This window comes from Phascolarctos cinereus, unplaced genomic scaffold, assembly GCF_003287225.1.
Source record: "Phascolarctos cinereus isolate Bilbo 61053 unplaced genomic scaffold, phaCin_HiC Scaffold_726;HRSCAF=1367, whole genome shotgun sequence".
NCBI lineage: Eukaryota > Metazoa > Chordata > Mammalia > Diprotodontia > Phascolarctidae > Phascolarctos > Phascolarctos cinereus.
Genome location: NW_027556098.1, coordinates 29,501,494 through 29,520,311, shown reverse-complemented (window position 1 = coordinate 29,520,311; position 18,818 = coordinate 29,501,494). Strand labels below are relative to the sequence as shown.

General features: G+C 37.2%; 1 protein-coding gene across 1 annotated transcript in view; it reads right to left on the bottom strand.

Moving 5' to 3' along the window:
- Window positions 1–18,818, bottom strand: part of OCA2 (OCA2 melanosomal transmembrane protein) — a 542,641-nt gene that overhangs the window by 120,904 nt on the left and 402,919 nt on the right. The window contains exon 22 of the mRNA XM_020992730.2: window positions 17,998–18,091. Coding sequence (XP_020848389.1) covers window positions 17,998–18,091 — 94 coding nt within the window. The remainder of the gene's footprint in view (window positions 1–17,997; window positions 18,092–18,818) is intronic.

Genomic DNA, 18,818 nt, shown 5'->3' with positions numbered 1-18,818 from the left:
TGAAGGTCAATAAGTTAATTGCGATATGTGTCCCTGGATGTAAGGAGTGGCTTGTCTAATAATAAGATGTTGTATACATCCACTTATAGTGCTTAAAAGTAGATCACCCAATAAAATCTCCAATAATAAAGTCTCAGAGTAAACTTATTTTGAATAAAACAAAAAATAAGTAAAAGAACAACCTATCTTCAGCATTTTGATAACAATAAATTCATCTCTCCATTTGTGTTTAAAATACTATGCTCTCATGAGTTATTAGTCTCTTTCATGAGAATGGAAACTCTTTGAGGGTGTTACTTTTTTTTTTCTTGTCCTTATATCTCCGGGGTCTAGTGCAGTGCTTTTTACATAGGCTTTGTATCATTTCCTTGCCCCTAATAAATGGTGGTTTAATTGATCTGAATCAATTTATAATTTTTAAAAGGTTATAATTAGGGAACAAAGCTTTTTTTTCTAATTTAGAACCAAACAGTTATTACAATAGTAACCTATTAGTTCCAATTTAGAAACTTTCAAAAGGTTTGTAATGTTCATTTGAAGAGTATCGATACACCTTTAAGATCAACAACAATTATTAAGGAACATAGTATCACAGATTTAGAACTGGGAGATCATCTAGTCCAACTACCTCATTTTATAGATGAGGAAACTGAGGTCCAGAGACAATAAATAACTTGCCCATTGTCAAACATGTTTAAAGTAGTGGAGACTGGATTTGAACATGTCATCTGATTCCAAACCCATAAGTCTTTCCCCATCCACCACACTAACAGAAAACATATAGAGTCAAATCAAGACCAAGAAATTGGGAATAATGAAGGTAGTGATTTTTTTAAAAAACTTCATATTTAACAGAAGTATATTACCTGGTTTTGTTTTTTAAAGAATAGATTTGCTTCCTAAGTTACGTTTTGTTTGTTATTAAAGACAGTTTACATTTCCTAAAAATCCATATCGATAAAAATCCACAGATGAGGAAAAGTAACCAGAAATGAGAAACTGACTATGAACAATTTCTAACACAAGAATAAGAGTTCATCCTTCCATGCACTTTTTTTCTTAACAACTTTGTAAAATCAAGGTTTGGTAAAAATCCTTAATGAGACTTTGTCTGTCTATTTAAGCTGATGAACATATGCTGTAATCCTTCAACTATACACAGATAGAATGTGTTTGGGAATAAAGACCACTCTCTGATTTGTAGGTCAAAGTACACAAAGTTTTATTAAAAATGAATAGCCATCTGGAGAAATAGTCCCTTTAGAAGATGGCCCCCATAGCTTCAGAATTCAAAGGATCTTGCATATACTGATCAAATAGGAAGAGAAAATATTGTGTCCCAGGGGTGAGATTCAAACTTTTCCCAGGTATAAAAATTGTGATATCCTATTGTCACAGAGCAAAAGGAAAGGCCAGGTAATTAATGAGGTAACTTGTAGATTCTATTTTAATTTTGTTTTCTAGGTCTAGTAGAATAAGCTACATTCTACATTCAGATAACACTTTCCTGGGCACAGAAAACTAAGAACATCTGATGGATACTAAAGAAAGGTGGAGCAATTTGAAGTTACAGAGGCCCAGGAAAAAAATAGTAGAATGTGTTCCCTCATTTCAAGAATAGTTTTCATAATGGAAGTAATTAAGCTAAACTGGCTTCTCCAAGTATAAGGCATCTTCCATTATCAGAACCAAGTCTAACACTTCTCTGTATCCTTCAAAGCACCTAACAAATGTGGGAAAATCCTACCATATATTAAGCACATGGAACATTTCATTTTCTTTGCATGTAGAAAGGCAACAAATAATGAATTCATCAAACTATAAAAAATTAGAAGTGAAAAATAATGAGTACAAGAACCACAGCATTTCTCAGTGAGGAAGAGAGCAAGGGAACATTAAGGAAAAATGAAAATGAACGATTAAAGTGGTGGAAATGATAAGAATATATATATGTATACATATATATACACATATATTTATATATACATATACATAAATGTATATATAATCAACCTTAAAATATCCATCATTAAACAATAATTGGAAAAACCTAGCAGTTAAATGGCAGGTTATGAGTGGGAGTTTTAAAAATTAAAACCAAATTCATGGATGTGTTTTCTACTTCCAGATAAAAAGTTCCTGAGACTGTCACTAGACTACTAACATGACAGCTTTTCAATTAATTCTATTATTGATATATTTCCTTTGCACCTTATTAATTTTGTAAATAAAATGATTTTTTAAATAATATACAAAAAGTCCAGAATGTCAAGGGAACTAATGAAAAGAAATTCAAGGGAATGTGGCCTAGCTGTACCAGATCTTGAATTGTATTATAAAGCAGCAATCATCAAAACTACTTGGTACTGGCTAAGAAACAGAGTAGTGGATTAGTGAAATAGGTTAGGTACACAAGACACAACAGTCAATGACTATACTAATCTACTATTTGATAAATCCAAAGACTCTAGTTTCTGGGATAAGAAACTGCTGGGAAAACTGGGAAATGGTACGACAGAAACTGGGCATAGACCAACATCTTACACCCTTACACATACCAAAATAAAGTCAAAATGAGTACAGGATTTAGATATAAAGACTGATACAATAGGCAAACTAGGAAAGCAAGGAATGGTTTACTTTTCAGATCTATGGAGAAGGGAAGAATTTATGACCAAACAAGAAATAGAGCACATTATGAAATTCAAAATGGATAATTTTGATTGCATTAATTTGAAAAGATTTTTGCACAAAGCCAATGCATCCGAGATTAGGAGGGAAGCGGAAAACTGAGAAAGAATTTTTATAACCATTGTCTCTGATGAAGTCCTCATTTCTAAAATATATAGAGAACTGAGTCAAATTTATATGAATACAAGTCATTACCCAATTGATAAATGGTCAAGGGATATGAACAGACAGTTTGCAGAGGAAAAAACTAAAGCTATCTGTAGTCATATGAAAAAATGCTCTAAATCACTACTGATTAGAGAAATGCAATGACTCTGAAATACTTTGAAATATATATATATCAGATTGGCTAACATGACAGAAAAGGAAAATGATAAATGTTGGAGAAGATGTGGGAACACTATTGGTGGAGTTGGTGGAGTTCTAAACTGATCCAACCATTCTGGAGAGCAAATCTGTAACTATGCCCAAAGGGCTATAAAACTGTGCATACCCTTTGACCCAGAAATACCACTTCTAGGTCTGTATCCCAAAGAGTTCATACAAATGGGGGAAAGACCCACATGTACAAAAATATTTATAGCAGCTCTTTTTGTGGTAGCCAAGAATTGGAAATTAAGAGGATGTCCATCAATTGGGGAATGGCTGAACAAATTGTGGTATATGAATGTAATGGAATACTATTGTGCTATAAGAAATGATGAGCAGGAAGACTTCAAAAAACCTGGAAAGCCTTATATGAATTGATGCTGAGTGAAATGAGCAGAACCAGGAGAACATTGTACATAGTAATAGCCAAGTTGTGTGATGACTGACTTTGATAGACTTGGCTTTTCTCAGCAATGCATGGATCTAAGACAACTCCAAAGAAAATGCTATATACATTCAGAGAAAGAACTATGGAATCTGAATGCAGATGGAAGCATACTATTTGCTTTCCTTTCCCTTTGTGGTTTTGTTTTATTGCTTCCTTCTCGTGGTTCCTTCCATAGTTCTCACTGTCCTATACATCATGACTAATAGGAAAATATGCTTAGTATGAATGTATAAGTAGAGCCTAAAAACTAATTAATATGCCAAGCATAAAAAATACATTAGAAATAAACAGAATCATGTGGTTGGGGAATTGAGAAATGTGGTGTCAGAAATAGAAGAGTTCAATCAATCTGAGAAACTTCATGAAATCTGAAAATAGAAGTTATTCCAGTAGTTAAATGCAGGTAGTTAATAGGATTAAAATTTTAGTGATGGGGAGACCTTTAGAATCCAGTCTATTCCCCTATTCTAAAGATGAGGAAACTGAGACCCAAAGACCTGTCCAACGTCACACAGGTAATTCCAGAGTAGGATTCAAAGCCAGATCCTCTGATTCCAAAACTTGAATGTTTTCCACTGCAACCCTTTCCCTCCCATAAGCCAGGAGTAACTAGAATGCTGTTCTTTTAAGAAGGACAAAAATGAATAATTTTGAGAAACAACTGTAGTTTTGAATGACTCCATTTAAGCCCTGGAAAGGACAGGAGAAGTAAATTTCCTACACTTGCCTCTCATTTGTTTTATTACAACCAGATAGGAAATTTTCTAGCATTTCTTTGACTAAAGAAACCATTACTGTTGAAGGTATGCTTAGTCATTTGATAAGATGAATTATGGAGCAAAGTTTTTTGTGTGATTCTAAAATAGTAATTCAAGTAAAATAAGCATGCAGTCACATCTACACTTAAGCTTTTAGAAATAAATTTACATTTTTCCTTGTGCATTCTGTATTGTTCTTCTTTTGCTGATGCTGGGATGGAAAACTAATTTGACCTAAAACTGGTTGGACATGGGTAGGAGGAAGAGGTAAGAAAAAATCAAGTAGATTCTGGTGATAGGTTGGACACCATGCTTGCTAGTAGGGCCACTGATCTTTTGGCAGAACGATAAAGTAGGAAAATGTCTTGGGAAATCTTCTTGTGCCTTTCCACTTTTAGCTTTTCTTTCTTCATCCCTAGTGCCCCTGCTAAACCTCAGTTATCTCACATTACCCAAATCTTCGTCTTAGTCTCTAAGATAAGCTATCCCCAGAGGCAGAGCCAAGATAGCAGAGTAAAGGTAGGGACTCTACTAAGCTCTCCCCCCAAACCACTCCAAATACCTTTAAAGTATGACTCTAAACAAATTCTAGAGTGACAGAACCCAACTAAAGACAGAGTGAAATAATTTTCCAGCCCAAGACAACATAGAAGGTGGACAGGAAAGGTCTGTTGCACCAGGGTGAGAAAGGAGCACAGTCTAGTGCAGGACCCCAGCAAATGAGGAGCAGGCATCAGGGTAGCTAAATCAGTAGCAGCAGTGGTGGTTTCCAGACCTCTCAGCCCACAGATGATAAGGGGATTGGACAATAGGTCAAAAGGAAATTTATAGGGGTTCCTTTGTTGGCATCAGGGGCAGGACTCTGTTGCTTTTCCTATACTTAGATCTGGGTCTTAGTCCCAGTGAGAGGAGGAGCACAAGCACAGCAGAGCTTGCAGCCAAAGAGGAACAAGGACCTTGGTCACAGTTCCAGGGTTGAAAAGAGGGCTTGCGGTCACTCAGCAGAATAGTGAACACACCTCTTCCTAGATCATACCACCTTGGGAGAGCCAAAAACATACAAGTCCCCAGAATTACTTCTGAAAACAGCTGCACACAAAAACAGGAAGCTTGTGACAGTGCCCCCTCCACTTGGGAAGCAGAGCCCCACTTTAGCATAGAGTTAAAAGTCAAGAAATAGGCTGGAAAATGAGCAAACAACAGGGAAAAATACTGTGGTGGCCAGGAAGATAAAATACACACTCAGAAGAAAACAAAATCAAAATTCCTACATCCAAAGCCTCAAAGAAAAATAAAATGGGTCTCAGGCCATAGAAGAGCTCAAAAGGGGTTTTAAAAATTAAATAAGAGAGGAAGAAGAAAGATTGGGAAGAGAAATGAGAGTGTGCAAGAAAATCATGAAAAAAAGTCAACAGCTTGGTAAAAAAAAAAAAGCACCAAAAAAAAAATACTAAAGAAAATAACACCTCAAAAAACAACTTATAAAAAAAACAAATTGTAAAAGAGGCACAAATATCCAATGAAGAGAAGAATACCTTGCAAAGCAGATTGCCAAAATGGAAAAGGAGGTACAAAAGATCACTGAAGAAATAAATTCCTTAAAAGTTAGAGTTGGGCAAGTGGAAGCTAACAACTTTATGAGACATTGAGAAACAATCAAACAAAATTAAAAGAATGAAAAAAATAGAAGAAAATGTGAAATATCTCATTGGAAAAACAACTGACCCGGAAAATATATCCAGGACAGATAATTTCAGAATTATTATACTACCTTAAAGCCATGATCAACAAAAGAGCATAGACATCATCTTTCAAGAAATCATCAAGGAAAACTGCCCTGATATTCTAGAACCAAAGGGTAAAATAAAAATTAAAAGAATTCACCAATCACCTCCTAAAAGTGGTTCCAAAATGAAAACTGCCAGTAATACTATAGCCAAATTCCAGAGTTCCCACATTAAGGAGAAAATATTGCAAGCAGCCAGAAAGAAATAATTCAAGTATCATGGAGACACAGTCAAGAGAATATTAGATTTAGCAGCTTCTACATTAAAGGAGTGGAGGGCTTAGAATATGATATTCCAGAGGGCAAAAGAGTTAGACCAAGAATCACCTACCCAACAAAATTGAATATAGTCCTTAAGTGGAAAAAAAAATGGACATCTAATAAAATAGAGGACTTCCAAGCATTCCTGATGAAAAGACCAGAGCTGGGGTAGCTAGGTGGCACAATGAATAGAGCACTAGCCCTGGAGTCAAGAGGACCTGAGTACAAATCTGGCCTCAGACACATAATACTCATTAACTATGTGACTCTGGGCAAGTCACTTAACCCTGACTGCCAGAAGGAAAGACAGACAGACAGACAGAAAGAAAAAAAGAAAGAAAAGAAAGAAAAGATCAGAGCTGAATAAAAAAATTTGATTTTCAAATACAATATTCAAAAGAAGCATGAAAAGGTAAACAGGAAAGAGAAATCATAAGGGATTCAATAAGGTTAAACTGTTGCTACATGGGAAAATGACATTTATAACTACTAAAAACTTTCTCATTATTAGGGCAGTTAGAAAGTGTATACATAGACAGAAAGCAGAGGTCTGAGTGAATATGATGGTATGATTATCTAAAAAAATAAAATAAAATTAAGGGATGAGAAAGGAGAATGCACTAGAAGAAAGGGAAAGGGAGAGCTAGAATAGGATAAATTATCTGACATAAAAGAGGCCTGAAAGAGATATTACAGTGGAGGGGGAAATGGAAGGAAGCACATGAACCTTACTCTCATCAGAATTGGTTCAAAGAGGGAATAATATACACATTCAGTTTAGGTGTAGAAATCTATCTTACCATACAGGAAAGTAGGAAGGGAGGGGGATAAAAGAAAGGGGGAGCTGATAAAAGGGAGGGCAGTTTGTGAAACATAAAAGTCAGAAGCAAAACGCTTTTGAGAATGAAAGTAGAGAGAGTAAGATAAATGGGGAAAATAGGATAGTGGGAAATTCAAAGTTGGTAATCATTACTATGAAAAAATTTTAGAGTGAATTTCTCTGATAAAGACTTCATTTATCAAAGATATAGAAAAGTGAGTCAAATTTATAGAAATAAGAGCCATTCCTCAATTGATAAATAGTCAAAGGATATGAAGAGGCAATTTTCAGACAAAGTAATCAAAGCTATCTATAGTCACATGAAAAAAATGCTCTAAGTCACTACTGATGAGAGAAATGCAAATTAAAATAGCTCTGAGCTACTACCTCACACCTGTCAGCTTGGCTAATATGACAGAAAAGGAAAATGAGAAATGTTAGAGGAGATGTGGGAAAATTAAAACACTAATGTACTATTGGTGAAGTTGTATACCATGCCAACCATTCTGGAGAGCAATTTGGAACTATGCCCAAAGGGTTATAAAAACATGCATACCCTTTGAACAAGCAATACCACCACTAGGTCTGTATCCCAAAGAGATAAAAAGAACAAAAAGGAAAAGGACCTATGTGTGCAAAAATATTTATAGCAGCTCTTTTCGTGGTGGCAAAAAGTGGTGGGAAAAATTAAATATTAAGTAAGATTTTCAAAAGACAGTTCTCTCCATTCGTAAATTAATAACAATAACAACAATGATATTTGGAATTTATAAAACACAGTAAGGTTTGCAAAGAGCTTTACATATGTTATCTCATTTGATCCTCACAGCTATTCTAGGGGGGTAGGTGCTAGGTGCTACTAACATCTCCATTTTCTACATGAGGAAACACAGAGTAAAAGAAGTTAAGTGACTTGCCTAGGGTCATACAGCTATTAAGTGTCTGCATTTGAACTAAGGTCTTCCTGATTCCAAGTCCAGGACTCTAGCCATTTAACCATCCATGTGCAGTGTAGTTGATAGGAATTTAAGTTATGACATTTTCCATGAGTATTTGTTCTTTAATAAAGGCCATTTAAAACGTAGGGGAAAAAATGAATTTCTAATGATGGCACCAGGTACTTTTAAATACCTCTGAGGGAGATATCTGGAGACAGGTGACTCTTGCTGATATTGCCTCAAATCACACCTCGATCTACTATCTGTAAAATCAGATTACATAGAATCTTAGATTTAGAAAAGAAAAAAAGATATTTAGGGACAATATCCCAAATAATAAAGAATTTTCTTCTATTTGATCCATATGAAAAGACAGTGACAACAAATTATATTCCTTTTTTTGTTATTTTTTTCTTTTTCTAATATAAATTTGTTTATTTTTAGTTTACAACATTTACTTCCACAAGATTTTGAGTTCCAAATTTTCACCCCATCTCACCCCTCCCCTAACCCCAAGATGGCATACATTCTGAATGCCCCTTCCCCTACTCTGCCCTCTCTTCTATCTCTCCCCACCTTCTCTTATCCCCTTCCCATTCTATTATCCTGTAGGGCAGGATAGTTTGTACCCCATTTCCTGTATTTCTTATTTCCCAGTAGCATGTGAAAACATTTTTTTAAACATGTGTTTTTAAAACTTTGGGTTCCAAATTTTCTCCCTTTCTCCCTCCCCTCCCACCCTCATCGAAAAGGCAAGCAACTCAAAATAGGTTATACATTTGCAGTTATGCAGAACACTTCCATAGTAGACATATTGTGAAAAAGTAATTCTATTTCCCTTAATCCTGTCCTGCCCTCCCATTTATTCTATTCTTTCTTTTGACCCTGTCCCTCCTCAGAAGTGTTTGCTTCTGATTACCCTCTTTCCCAATCTGCCCTCCTCTCTATCATCCCCCTGCTCTCTTGTCCCCTTCTCCCCCTATTTTCCTGTAGGGTAAGACAGATTTCCATACCCAATTGAATGTGTATGTTATTCTCTCCTTAAGCCAAATCCTATGAGAATAAGATTCCCTCATTACCTCTCACCTTCCCCTGTTTCCCCTCCACTGTGAGAAACTTTTCTTTTCTGTTTATTTTGTGAGATAATTTACCCCATTCTACCTCTCCTTTCTTCTCCAGTATCATCCTTCTCATCCCTTAATTTTTAATTTTATTCTCCAGATATGACCCCTTAATCTTCAACTCACCCTGTGCCCTCTATCTATCTATCTCTATCTATCTATCTATCTCTCTCTCTCTCTATCTATCTATCTCTATCTATCTATCTATCTCTATCTATCTCTATCTATCTATCTATCTATCTATCTATATATATATATATATACATACATTAATTTTTTTCCTCAACTACCCTAATACTGACAAAGTTCATGAGTTATAAATATCATCTTTCCATGCAGGAATGTAAACAGTTCAATCTTAATAAGTCTCTTATGATTTCTCTTTCCTGTTTACCTCTTCATGTTCACTGGAGTCCTGTATTTGAAAGTCAAATTTTCTATTCAGCTCTGGTCTTTTCATCAAGAATGCTTGAAAGTCCTCTATTTCACTGAATGACCATTTTTTCCCCTGAAGGATTATACTCAGTTTTGCTGGGTAGGTGATTCTTGGTTGTAATCCTATCTCCTTTGCCCTCCAGAATATTATATTCCATGCCCTGCGGTCCTTTAATGTAGAAGCTGCTAAATCTTGTGTTATCCTGATTGTGTTTCCACAGTACTTGAATTGTTTCCTTCTGGCAGCTTGTAATATTTTCTCCTTGACCTGGGAACTCTGGAATTTGGCTACAATATTCCTAGGAGTTTTCCTTTGGGGATCTCTTTCAGGAGGAGATCTGTGGATTCTTTCAATTTCTATTTTGCCTCTGGTTCTAATATAGGGCAGTTTTCCTTGATAATTTCTTGAAAGATGATGTCTAGGCTCTTTTTTTGATCATGGCTTTCAGATAGTCCAATAATTTTTAAATTCTCCTGGATCTATTTTCTAGGTTAGTTGTTTTTCCAATGAGATATTTCACATTGTTTCTATTTTTTTCATTCTTTTGGATTTGTTTTACAGTGTCTTGATTTCTCATAAAGTCACTAGCTTCCAACTGCTCTATTCTAATTTTTAAGGAAGTATTTTCTTCAGTAAGCTTTTGGACTTCCTTTTCCATTTGGCCAATTTTTCTTTTAAGGCATTTTTCTCCTCATTGGCTTTTTGGGCATCTTTTGCCATTTGGGTTAGGCTATTTTTTAAGGTGTTATTTTCTTCAGTATTTTTTGGGTCTCCTTTAGCAAGCTGTTGACTTGTTTTTCATGATTTTCTTGCATCACTCTCATTTCTCTTCCCAGTTTTTCCTCTACTTCTCTTACTTGCTTCTCAAAATCCCTTTTGAGCTCTTTCCAGGCCTGGGACTGATTCATAATTTTCTTGGAGGCTTTGGATATAGGAGCTTTGACTTTGTTGTCTTCTGGTTGTATATTTTGATCTTTTTCACCAAAGTAAGATAATATAGCCTGAGTCTTTTTGGGCTGCTTGCTTATGATCCCAACCAATTACTTGAGTTTTAAACTCTTTGTTAAAGTAAGAGTCTGCTTCCAATGTGGAGAGTGTACTGTCCCAAGCTTCAGGGTTTTGTATAGCTGTTTTCAGAGATACTTGTAGGGACCTGTAAATTTTCAGTTCTTCCAAGGTGGTGTGATAAGGGGCGAGGTGTTTACTCTTTCCTGGCCTGTGACCACAAGTACCCCCATTTCTATCCTTTAACTGTGAGGAAGGGTTCCTCTCTACAGCCACTACAAGCTCCAGCATGCCAGCATTCCTCCTCACCCCAGCACTGCTGCCCAGAACTGTGACCCAGATCCACTCACGGGCAAAGCAAGAGATTCTTGTCTCAACACTGACAAAGAGATCCCTGCAATCCCTCTCTGATCAGCCACTGGATTCCCCCTCAGTCTGTGGGCCAGAAGCTCAGGAAGCAGCTGCCCCCACCCAGGGCCACGCTCTTGGGGAATGGAGCTGAAACCCCACCTTCCTGTCTCAGCACCGACAGAAACAGACTTTTCCCACTGACCTTCTAAGTTGTCTTTGGCATTGAGGAGTCTGGAAACCTCCACAGCTGTCCGTGATTTAGTCCTCTGAGGCGTGCTCCAGGTTTGCTGCAGCCTGCGCACGGCGCTGGGCTCCACTCCCAGCCCGGCGCGATACACCTTTCTGATCAGTCATCCAGGTTGTGTTGGCCTGGAAATTTGTTTCACTCTGCCTTTTTGTGGGTTCTGCTGCTTCAGAATTTGTTTAGAGCCATTTTTTAAATGAGTATTTGGAGGGGTTTGGGGGAGAGCTCAAGCAAGTCACTGCTTTCACTTGGCCCTCTTGGCTCCGCCCCTCCTCCTCAGCATCTGGCAATCTTCATTATGCATGTGACTTCTATATCCACCTGACCAATCCATATGTCTCTCCTCAGCTCCCATCCTACTTTATGAACTGAAGAGTGGACATTTCCATATGATTGTCTAAGAGTTCCAAACTCAGCGTGTTCACAGTATAATACAATGTTTCCTCTTCTTCTGATCTTTTCCCACCCATCTTTCTAACTTTCCTATTTATTTCAAGAATACTACCATCCTTCTGGTAATTGAGGTTTGTCACGTCAGACTTCACTTGGATTCTTTATTCTCCTTTGCTCTGCATAACCAATGAGTTGCTATCTGTATCTCCTCCCTTTCCTGGCTTCCATCACGTCTTTGCTAAAATCCCACCTCCGGGAAACCTCTCCCATTCTAATGTCTTTCCCCTGTTAATTCTAATTTATCTGGGATATAGTTGGCTTACACATAGTTGTTTGTATGTTCTCTCCACTATTAGACCACGAGCTTCTTGAGAACAGTAATTGTCTTTTACCTTTGTTTCCCCCATATTTAACACAGTGTCTGGCATACAGTAGATGCTTAATAATTGTTTATTGACTGACTAAAGTCTTATAAAACTACTTTAATATCACTTACATTCATTCCTTCTCTCTGCTAACATGACCATCACCTTAGTTTGGGTCTTTATCATGTCTTGCCTAGCCAATTGCAGTACCATCCTGATAGTTTTCCCTTCCTCCAGTCTCTCTCCTTTCAAATTTATTTTCCCCACAGCTGTCACATTGATATTTCTCAGCCATGTTTTCTCCTCTTTAAGCTTCAGTGAATCCTTATTACTAATATAATTAAACATAAAGTCTTCCATTTAACAGTGAAAATCCTTCACAATCGGGCTTTAATCTTTCTTTCCAGACTCATTCCACATCATTCCACCTCAGGCTTTATGTTCTAGCTAAGCTGGCCTACTTTCCTTTCCTTATGAGGCAGTTAGGCAGTGTAGTAGATAAAGCACTGGACTGGAAGTCAGAAAATTCCAAGTTCAAATGTCACCATAGACACTTATTAGCTGTGTAACCCAAAGAGAACACACTGTATGCACACCCTTTAAAGTATGTACAGGATAATTAGGCAGTTCAGAGTACTCGTCCTGTAGGATTTGGCACTTGAGCTGAATCCTGATCAATAGTAAAGACTGTAAGAGATGGACGCACAGTGGGCAGGCTGTACTAAGGCATAGAGGCAGCAGATCTACTGTCATGTACATGGAATGGCAAATAGGCCATTTTGTCTAGAATACAGTGGATTCACATCAATCTGAAAAGAACATTTAAGTCTAGGATGTGAAGGACTTTAAGCACCAAGCTGTAAAGTCTATAGAATTTGTTCTAGATGTAACAGGGAACCACTAAAGCTTCTTGAGCAAGAGAGTCACATTAAAACTTGTTCTTTAGGAAGATGATTTTGGCAATCGTATGGAGCATGAAGAAAGGAGACTTGGGCTCAAAATTCAATTAAGAGACTTCTCCAATAGTCCAAAGGCCTCAACTAGGATGGTGGCCATGCAAGTATGGAGGAGACACACGCAAGATATGATGTGGGGGCATTATCAAGATTTGGCAATTGATTACAAATGGAGGGGAAGAAATAGGAGGAGTAAGGATGACTCCAAAGTGCTGACATTCATTATTATTTTTTTTTTTTTTGCTGAGGCATTCGGGGTTAAGTGACTTGCCCAGGGTCACACAGCTAGTAAGTGTCATGTGTCTGAGGTCAGATTTGAACTCAGGTCCTCCTGACTCCAAGGCCAGAGCTCTATCCACTAGCTGCCCCTGACATTCATTATTATAAGAGTAATGGTTCCCTCAACAGAAAAAAAAAAGTTTGGAGGAGAACTTCATTTAAAAGGGAAGATAATGAATTCTGTTTTGGACATGTAGAGTTTGAAATGTCTGTGAGACATCCAGGTGGATGTCTAGTAAGCAGTTGCTGATGCAGGACCAGTTATCTGGATTTGGAAATTATTTGCATAGATCTGATAGTTGAATACTTGAGAACTGATGAAATCAAGTGACAGAGCTTAATATGAAAAGAAAAGAAGGTCTAGGCCAGAGCCTTGGGATCACCCATAGTAAGGGAGTGAGAAAAAAAGAAAAAGAATAATCCATTAAAAGAGACTAAGCAACAGTCAGGCAGGTTTGAGGAAAACCAGGAGAGGGTCATGTAACCAAAACCCATGGAATAATACTATAACCACAATAATAAAAATAAACTAATAATTATAAAGCACTTAACACAGTGTCTGGCACATAGTAAGCACTATATAAATGCTAGCTATGATTATTATGAAGAAAAGTTATCCAGGAGGAGGGGTCAAGTATCAAGTGCTACAGGCAGGTCAAGAAGGATGAGGAATAAGAAGGGAACTTTATATTTAAGAGCTAAGATCAACGTTAATGAGAGAGGAAGGGAAGAGAGAGAGAGAAAGCTAGAGGGAGAAGAAGGGGGAGAGAGGGAAAAAGAGAAAGAGAGGGAGAGAGAGGGAGAGAGGGGGGGGGGAGGGGGGAGAGAGAGGCAGAGAGAGAGAGAGAGAGAGAGAGAGAGAGAGAGAGAGAGGAGAGAGAGAGAGAGAGAATAAGAATAAAAGCCACCATAGAATATCTCTTAATTACACCTCTTTCTTTTCTGTTACTTGAAACTCAGAATGGGAAACATTTGGGAATTGATGTTCAAGGGAAACAATTTAATTTTGTCATGCATTTTCTCATTTGACAATGATGGTTTCAAACTAACCAAAGAGAATATCTTTTTTGGCTTAATCCAAAGCAAACTGTCCAGTGCAGAAGCTGGCGAGAGTTTGGTACCTCATTATTAGTGTCAGTATGCAACATTGGAAAGTGTGGGAACTTGTATCTCTTTTTAATTTGTTGGGCACAGGTCCTCAGAGAGCACTAAGAAAAATGGGTGCTTAATAAAAACTGCTTGACAGTGAAATTGGCTTCAAAGTCTATGCCACTCTGGGTTTGTGATCCTTTTCAACAATACTAAATGATTCTTTCAACAATTTTTAAAGAGTTTCTCCCCTGAGAGCTTAAACTTTCCTTTTAAAAAATAATCATAGATGTTAATTTTACTTCTAAACATATTTTAATTTTGCAAACTTGCTCACTAATCCAATCAAAGTTTCTCCAGAAAATGCTTCACTCTAATGAGTTGGGCTCCAATAAATCTAATCAGGTGGTTCAAAGGGAAATACAATTAGCAGATTACAAAAACTTTAAGCAGAGTAGATTTATTCTACAACAAAATTAAAGCTTCATTTTTTAAAAAATCATAAAATTAATTTTCATATATTGCAAATAATTTTGCATGTACCCTATAGTTTTTGTTTGCATGACGTAGGCCTGTTCAGATGGCCTTGTGTGTCAATGGGCTCTCCCAAGCTACACTTTTGTTTCAGGATGCGTGCAGAAAATACTTTAAATTAGGTAGCTTGAGGATGACAATGTTGTTGGTTTTTTTAATTCAAAAAGCAAAGGCAGATATGATACTTTCATATTCAATGAAGAAAAAGTGAAGAAAGGAAGTATTTGGAAATACAAAATAAATATCTTACACTAATCCTATGCAAAGTGAATAGGCAGGATTAGACCTTTCTTCCCAGCATCAAGCCCTTTCCTAACCACATCCTTATTATACATGATCCCACTAGCCTTTGTGTCTGGGAGACACCATGACCAGAGCTAGATACTGAGGGCAAGACAGGCTTAGGAGCATTTATTTTAGCAGGACTTCTATTTTAAAAGATGTTAACAGCTAAGAATCATAGAAGTCATAACCATAAGCAATAAGCACAATTTTCTCTTTTAAACTGATTACCCCAATTTGATTTCCCCCCATCTTCCATGTTATTTTATGTGAATTTCTTTTTGAAGTAGAGAGGACATAAGGTAGAATTCATACGGTTTAAGGTTTGCAAAGTACTTTACACAGGTAAAGCTCCATTAGATTGTGAGCTCCTTGAGACCATGGGACCGTCTTTTGCCTTTTTTTGTATTCCTGGCACAGAGTAGTCACTTAATAAATGTTTACAGATTATCTCATTTGAGCTTCACAATGAGACAGACCAGGTGGCACTGGGCCTAGAACCAGGAAAACCTGAGTTCAAATACAGCCTGAGGTACTTACTGGCTGTGTAACCCCAGACAAGTTATTCAGCCTCTGTTTGCCTGAACTTCCTCATCTATAATACAGGGATAATAATAGTACCTACCTCCCAGGGTTGTTGTGAGGATCAAATGAGCTCATAATTGTAAAATGTTTAGCACAATGCCTGACACACAATGAGCACTATATAAATGTTAGCTATCAATTATTATTATCATTAGTCACAACAACCCTGGCTACAAGTTAGGTATTATTACTATCCTTATTTTACAGATAAGGAAACTGAGGTGATGAGAAGTTAAATGATTTGCCTCAAGTCACAGAGCTAGAAATTGCACAAAGTAAGATGCAAACTCAGGTCTTCTTAACCCTAACCTCCCCTTGCTACCTAACTGCCTTGATTAGTGGGTAGCCATTTTTTCTGTATTTCTATTGCTGACATTGAAATCCATCCCTGAGGTCATTACTTCACATCTTTTATCAATCAATACTCACAAGAAGGGCAGGTGGATGGCACAGTCCAGGCACACTCTTGCCTGGAGTCAGGAAGACTGGATCTTCCTGAGTTCAAATCTGGTCTCACATACTTACTAGCTGTGTGACCCTGAGCAAGTCACTTAACCCTGTTGGCCTCAGTTTCCTCATCTGTAAAATGAGCTGGAGAAGGACATGGCACACCACCCCAGTTTGCCAAGAAAACCCCAAATAGGGTCACAAAGAGTCAAACACAACTGAAAAATGATTGAACAACAAACTCTCAAGAAAGGATAAGTGGACTCAATATTATTGATATATTGCTCAGGTATAAATGTAAGAAATTGAACAATTTGCAGTTTCTAAATGATAATTGCAATTCTGCCAACCATATTCAAAGACGTCATTAAATTTGCAAAAAGGCTACCCACTGAATCAGTTATTGTGGCTTCCCTCACATTTTCCAGTGCCACTTAGCTAGGGGGCAGAGTGAACAATCATACAAATGCTCCTTAGATTAGGCCATATCCAGAGGCTTCTCTACTTCTAGCCTAGATGTAAGGACATGAGTTCAATTCCATGTTCATCACAGTAAATGTGAAGTTCTTACTGTTGAATGTCCATTTATTTAATACATTGTAAATTAGCTAGGAGTTCCCAAGAACTTAAAGTGTATGTATGAAACACGTATAGGACATGAGACAACAACAACAGTCAATTAGCTTTTTGCTTTTCTCTAGAGAAAATATAGAGTTGACACTTTTTTTTTACAAGGGTTACTTTAAAAACAAAAGACTTTGATAGACAAAGTGATTGCTTGGAATATACCTCTACAAAGGGAGTGAGCTCTGTCCACTCAACCTGATATAATGAAATGCACAAATTTGCAACAGTTTTCTGCATGAGATGGGTTGATGAAAGAAGGGAGAAAGTATAGATAAGAAAAGGTGGGAATAGTTTGTTTCCAGCACAGGAGAGAAGGAATTCCATAAAAGGTGGAATTTCTTACATACGCTACTGAAAGAAAATTGTCTTGAATGAAATGAAGGAAACTTTTGGGAGCATAGAGTGAGATGAAGGAGGTGAAGGTGATAGAACAAAACAGATAAAGAGCTTCAAAATTAATGAGAATGAACTCAATATGAAACACGAGTAGAGAAATTTTCACCAGGAAATGACAAAAGTCAAACAACAATCATTCAACAAATGTTTAGACTCTATTGTGCTCAGAGTACCCTGGATGGGGCAGATGTAGTGTTTAGAAGGATCACTTACAAGACCTAGGAAAATATTAACCAAAATTCTGTTATGAGGTGGCCAATCCTTATTGTGGAGATCTAGTCATGAGGATACCAAAGTAATGACACTTAGAAACAGACTAGAAACAGCAATGGCAACAACAGTGTTTGGTGAATTGTCCATGTCAAGGATACATGTAAGACAGCCCACCTATGCATTTTCTTCAGCACCAATATCATCAACCCATATGGGGCACAAATCCTCTGAGAATTTCCCTTAAGAGAAATGAATCTGAAATCTCATATCCGCCAAGGCCTGGCAATTTTTCAACACTTACACTTGGCTTTTATTTTCCTCCAGAGAAATTCCACTTTAATCTGAATCATTCAGTCCTAAAGGATGTCTGAAATCACACTTTGTGATGCAAGGCTAATTCTAGCAATAAAGCTTTAATTTGTTTTCACTGCTCAAATTCCACATACTCCAGGTCTCTTTAATGGGTAAAAACATGTTTAGTCTAATGTGTAATTGCTTGCGTTGGATGGTATCAGTTTGTTTCTTTTGATTAAAAAAAAAAGCCAAGATCAGCATATTGAAGGTACAGTTAAGCAGAAAACTGGAACAAGTTCACAAACATACCTGAAAAATTCCATGAAAGAGAAGCCGTATCCATGCTGCTCTGCAATTCCAGCACAGACGACATTGGCTGAGGCACCAATTAATGTCCCATTACCTGGAATCCAAAAAAGAAAAGTCAGTTAGCTTTGAGGCAGGTTCTGATTATGTCGCCCACATGTACATTTAGATGAGCTCACAGGTTTTGGATTTGACAATTACTAAGAAGGAAGATCAAGGCCCATTACTTTTCACACAGCTCCAGAGAAGTAAGTGTATGCAAATGACAAGGCAGTCACTTGCAAATATCTTAATTCTTTTTCCCCATAAGACCACAGCTGTTTTCTGAGTCACAATAATCAAAAGAGAAGAGGAAATATCAGATCATATCAGAAGAACAGTCCCTCAAGATGAACAGAGAAATTGGTCATTGGTTCTTCTCTTCCTCTATTTCTTTCTCTGTCTGCTTCTCTGTCTGTCTTTCTCCTGGGATGTATAAAAAAATTTGAGAAACATAGTTTCCAGGGAATTAATCATTTTATTAATCATCCCGGCACATAATTATTAAAAGGGTCAGTGGCACTTTCAAATGCCAAAGAATCACCCATGGAACCCTCATGGAACTCAACACATATGCTCTGGGAGGAGTAGGTGTTCCTTAGGGTGGCAATCAACTCTGACTGGTTAATAATGAATGAGAAGAATGAATATTATAATGAGAGGCAGGCTTATTCTATTGAGGGGCTTGGGGACATGACTATGATCATTCAGTCTTGGTCAGAGACTTATCTATACCTATATTACCCTGCCTAGGGTAATCTAGAAAAACAGGTGAGAATCCACTT